Source organism: Bombus pyrosoma, linkage group LG9 (assembly GCF_014825855.1).
Source record: "Bombus pyrosoma isolate SC7728 linkage group LG9, ASM1482585v1, whole genome shotgun sequence".
Classification (NCBI taxonomy): Eukaryota; Metazoa; Arthropoda; class Insecta; order Hymenoptera; family Apidae; genus Bombus; species Bombus pyrosoma.
In genome coordinates, this window is record NC_057778.1 from 15196712 (window position 1) to 15201942 (window position 5231).

Below are 5231 nucleotides of genomic sequence, written 5' to 3' on the forward strand. Positions count from 1 at the left end.
ATATGTAGGACGTTAATACAATTGACATCACTATATCTCGAGACATTCCCAACATAGGTGGAGTTTTAGATTGAAGAATAAGTAACAATCATAACCCTAATGTGGAATAAGAAGGCAGGACAAGAACTTAAAAAAACATTATAAACATACATAATAAGTATCAAACATTACATGAAATTTCTGAAATTGTAAATAATCAAAGATCAACAATCTAAGGAATCATAAACGGATATAATACAAAAAAAGATTTTAAAATAAAATAGGAAGTAAGCGTACACAAAAGATAAATTAATGTATTGATCGATGGATGATTCGTAAGATAAAATAGGATCCAAAGATAAATGCAATAAAAATAGTAACTGAACTAAAAAAATTGTCTTAATATCGATATATGCAGTAATAACAGTACGTAACCTTTAACTGGATGAAAAATACCACGACAGAATAGCTAAAAAATATTACTAAATAATTTAAAAATATATTTAGCAGTTTAACATATTTGCATCTCATTGACAATGTATAATATAGCGGCCAAAAATATAAGAAAATACTTTTACGAGCATAGGAAAATAAATTTGCAATCGACTGAAAAACATGGCAAAGAATTAATCACAGTTTGGATCTATAAAGCTATAGGGCTATACATATCAAGGGTAATAGGAGCGGATAGCATCTGTTTATTTTATCCATAGTATCATGTACTAGGAAACGCATATTAAGCGCGATATTCTAAACAAGCATATTCAAGCTAGAGCAAATAAAATAAGACTAGAAAATAATTACATATATCTTTTTACAAGATAATAGTAAATTTAAACATGTACGAATAAAATTAGATATTATTCATATATATCTCACTGATTCTAAATATTTTCATAAAATATATGGATAAATAATATAGTTTCTACGAAATTTATTCTGAAGACTTTTAGGATATGTATATATCTTTTATTCATTGAGACGTTTTAAATAGTTCTACAAAATTCTCGTCGAAATTTGCTGCTATACAAATTTTTTATACATCCATGGTAGCTTCTTAAATAAATTTTATGAAATTCTAAGAACAATAAAATTTCGAAATAATACAAATGTGTTTATAAGTATATTTTATTTTTATGGTGACGACAATCCGCAAGAATACAATCCTGAGGAAATAACAGTAACTGAACATTTGCATACGAAACCGTTTATAATACATGATAACGATAATTATTTATAACATATAATGAATTATTCTGGACAAAAGAGATAAAAATGTGTCATGATACATAAAAAGTTCTTTAGATTCTGTAAATTTAAAAAGTAAAAACTATTTGTCAAACGTATGAACAAGAATATCTTTTCAGTTTTTCATCTGAATTAATGTAATATAAAATTAAACAGATACGTACAGCACATTGAAGTTAATTGCTTAGAATTTTTTTACTTTTCATTGTGTTTAGTTAACACTTAGATTTTGTAGTCTAGAGCTTACAGCGTTGCTTATTTGTTCTTTATCTGCATCGCTTATCTTTACGCTTGGTGCTACATTTTGACCTAATCTGGTACATGCCTTTTTATGCATAAACCAATGGAGTCTTTGGCATTCTCTGTCACAATATTGCACCGCTTTACATTTGCTGCATTTTTTGTTAGCTTTATTTTCTCCACAAGTAGTGCAGACTTGAGCATTGTCTAAGAAAGCTCTTTGACCATCAATCGCAGCTGATACTACTGACGCGGCAGAAGGTGGATCGCTAGCTGCAAGAGTTGCGACCATTTGGCGAAAAATGGTACTTTCTCTGTATGGAAATTCTCTTACACTTTCCCTCAGAAAAGCTTCCTGATATTCTGGTATACCGTCGCTTTTACTACACTTTAGAAACTTTCTTATTAGACCCTCGATAGTATCTGATTTTTTTTCTTCTCCTTCTTCATTTGTTTGTTTGTCAGTCTTCTCCGCCTTCATAGCTTCTTGCCTCTTCTGAAACTTGATTACTTCAGCTACAATGCAACTTAGATAATGATATTTAAATGCCATCACTTCGTTTGTTTCTGCACCTTTTGTCATTTCTTTATGGTGCATAGATTCCAAAACCTTTTGTACCTGAAAATTACAAGCAAAAAGCATTATAGCGGAACACTATCCAAAACTTTATCATTATGTATATTAGTTTGTACCTTAGCAGCATTTTCTAAAAGACCAGGGTATCTCTGTAAATTCATAGCTACACGTACAGGATGCACATTGATTCGCATTATAAATTTATGGAAAGAGTCTGCTAGATGTGGGGGAAGCATCGATTCTGTTTGTAAACCTTGTGGTTTGACATAATAATCTACATCAGCTTTTGGAATAAAATTATTGATAGTTGCTACACAATTATGATTTCCAACAAATGCTGCCATCTGTGCTGCAGTTCGTCCCACGCTGTTTGTTGCTGTCAAACGTGCTCCATAAGACATTAACAGATGACACAGCTCTGCATTTCCACTAAGAGCAGCAAAATGTAATGCTGTATATGCATGCTCATGTTGACATGCATTCACATCTGCTCCCTGTAATAAAATATTTTAATTATTAAAATCATATATCTTTTATACAATGCTTTATATTGATAATATTTATTATTCGTTCAAAAACGTTTCATCTTAAACAGTAAACTTTATGCTTCTTAAATGTGTTACAAATTATTATAAGAATATTGCAAATACGATAATATGAATATATGATAAATATTATTAGAGCAATTAATATTAAATTCAATTAAAATCTTTACGCATTATAAATGTTATGATTTTCCTTTTCTCCAAGATTCTTCAAAAATACTCTTTGATAAAAATTGTTTTATCTTCAAATTCGATCTGCACACAAAAGTTAATCACATTTAAGGATAGATACTTGTTTGTTTGTCAGAATGCATTTTAAATTAATGAATTTTCGTTTGTTGATTCAATGTACAGATGCAAAAACAAAACGTCAAAAATATATACATATATATGTACGAAACGTATTTTCGTCCATTTTTTGTTACATATAAATCGAATGTGATGTTGAATATTAAAATTATAAACAGTTTTTTAATTATATTCAATTGTTGTACGCATATTTAAAAAACTAACCTACCTGATCTAAAAGCATCTGTACTATTTCCTTGTTTCCTTTGTAACAGGCATGTTGAAGTGGACTCATACCATTTTCATCCACAAAATCCATTTTGATTTTATTTGCCGCCAACAATGTCTTGAGCTCAGATACTTCATTGTTGCTAATGCTTGTAAAAATTTGCTTTTGTACGGCAATTAGACCCTCTAGAGAAGGCGCCATTTTTTCTACGATCGATCAGTATAACGAGAGTTCAAACACAGACAAGCTACAAGATAGATTTATCACTTTATAAGATTTTATGCTACATCAACTGAAATACCGATCATGCACAAGATCAAGATTTATAATGCCACTCGTCGATGATATTCGAGACGAAATGTAATGCAAGGTAATTTGTCCTATAGGCTCAATTGTGATATGCCATTAACGAAATATGTAAATAGATTGACTACCTGTTTAAGTACGTTAATCATTGATTTGACATTGACTTGATATTATATGGTATCTTGTGTCTCACGTCCTAAAATACTGAAAAAAATCAGTGTTTATTATGTTCTCTGCGACTTGCTATGGACAATATAGGATAATATAGACAAACACAAGAATTCTCACGGACTTGATCCGTTCGCAATATGTTAATGACTGTAAATATAGAACAAAAATAGTTAAATGTTTTACATTTATAACGAATTCTCAGCAGTTGTTTCCACCTTTTAATATGACCACCGCACGAAATGGTGTAATCTCAAATTTAATTCCTATTTTTACCACCAGGGTGCGGACGACTCAGGTACTTTGTAATTACAATTTTCGTGTCACATGTGACGTTATCGATTCGGTATAGTAATAATTTGAATTAAAACTAAAGTCTTGTATGAAATTATAAGTAAAATATAGAACCAGATATGCTATAATCACAAGGAAGTATTGCACACGATCAAAATAATAAAATACTGTGCACACGTTACATACATTACAAATTATCAAAATAATAAATTACTGTACGATAATAGTTAAACGATTCGTTTAATTAGTTCCAAATTAAAGTGGCTTTTTCCATTTCATATATCCGATTTCATATGTCTGAAACATAAAAATGTGCATTTTTATCCCACGACATATCTCACGAAGGGTGCTAATAATATACTAAGGCATACCTGTCTTATGATTAAAATAAAGCTAAGACTCACGCATCTCACGTTGTCTATCTAAGTTGGCAGTTGACATCAAACAAACTTAAAATTTAAAACACTTTTTTTTGCACGTGGAGAAATCCTCATGGACACTCCGCTGCTGCTAATAATCGGCAACAGCAGAGTAGTGTCGGACTCTTACCGACTAAAACTCCACGATGTCCATCCTATGTGTATGACAGGAGTCCAGGAACCTTTGATGAATTATCTTTCTGTTGCACCCCCTCCCGCGTCCTCTTGTTCGAGCCTGTCCTAAAAATTCCCTGACTGTTGAATTTGGCACTAGGGGGGGGGGGGGGGTGGGCATTGCCCTTAACGCCATCCCCCTTCTAATCGCAGTCCGTTAGGACGGCGATGAAGCGACTCTGGGCCGCCTGACCACCATCCCTCTCCATCGCGTTATTCTACAAGGGTGGGAGTTTCTCTTTCTCTCCCTTCATATTCCTGTGGCCCGCTCAGCATCACTTCTATGATCACCGAGGGGGTCAGTCTCTCGCCTATGATGTGCCGCAGGGTGTAGCGGGACAGCTCCCACGCCGGACAAAACTCCAGCATGTGCTGCGCCGTGTTCCTGCCCTCCCCGCAGAGCTGACAGATGTTCGTCGTCTCCCGTCCGATTTTCATCAGGTACTCGCCGAACACGCCGTGTCCTGTGAGCACCAAAAGCATTACAATGATACGCAGAACAATGCTACGGATGTTTACAAACTTGAAATTCACCATACATCACGTAGCATTCATTTCTTACACAACGATTACAAACATTGCACAATTTGTAACCCAACTGAGACAACATTCCGTATCGAAGATACTTAGTCTAACTTAAAATGAAAGAAAGAAAACGAAGCTACTGACACTTTATTCACAATTCCGTGTCATACAAAATTCGTATTAAAATTTAGTACGGAGTTGTACTAAAATTTTTCTTTTTTTTTTTTTTTTTTTATATT

The 5231-nt window shown here is 33.0% G+C and overlaps 1 protein-coding gene across 2 annotated transcripts; it reads right to left on the minus strand.

The window, feature by feature from the left end:
* Positions 1-926: 926 nt before the first annotated feature.
* On the minus strand, positions 927-3805 carry LOC122571082 (ankyrin repeat and MYND domain-containing protein 2). Of its 2 annotated transcripts, XM_043734347.1 has the most exons (5): positions 3767-3805; positions 3541-3616; positions 3107-3353; positions 2161-2538; positions 927-2086 (listed from the first exon to the last, which is right to left on the minus strand). In XM_043734347.1, exons 3-5 carry the CDS (start codon positions 3305-3307, stop codon positions 1439-1441), a joined length of 1227 nt encoding a protein of 408 aa, XP_043590282.1. In that variant the 5' UTR covers positions 3308-3353; positions 3541-3616; positions 3767-3805; the 3' UTR covers positions 927-1438. The 2 variants fall into 2 exon arrangements, with proteins under 2 accessions (XP_043590282.1, XP_043590281.1); XM_043734346.1 differs by lacking the exon at positions 3767-3805 and having other exon boundaries at positions 3107-3312; positions 3541-3600.
* Between the last annotated feature and the right edge of the window lie 1426 nt (positions 3806-5231).

What these genes read in the sequence shown, in the direction of transcription:
- LOC122571082 (XM_043734347.1), bottom strand. Translation starts at nt 3,307, where the DNA reads ATGGCGCCTTCTCTAGAGGGTCTAATTGCCGTACAAAAGCAAATTTTT. An exon ending in TACAGATGCTTTTAGATCAG is followed by an intron (nt 2,539 to 3,106) that starts GTAGGTTAGTTT and finishes ATTTTATTACAG; the next exon opens with GGAGCAGATGTGAATGCATG. An exon ending in TTTTAGAAAATGCTGCTAAG is followed by an intron (nt 2,087 to 2,160) that starts GTACAAACTAAT and finishes TGTAATTTTCAG; the next exon opens with GTACAAAAGGTTTTGGAATC.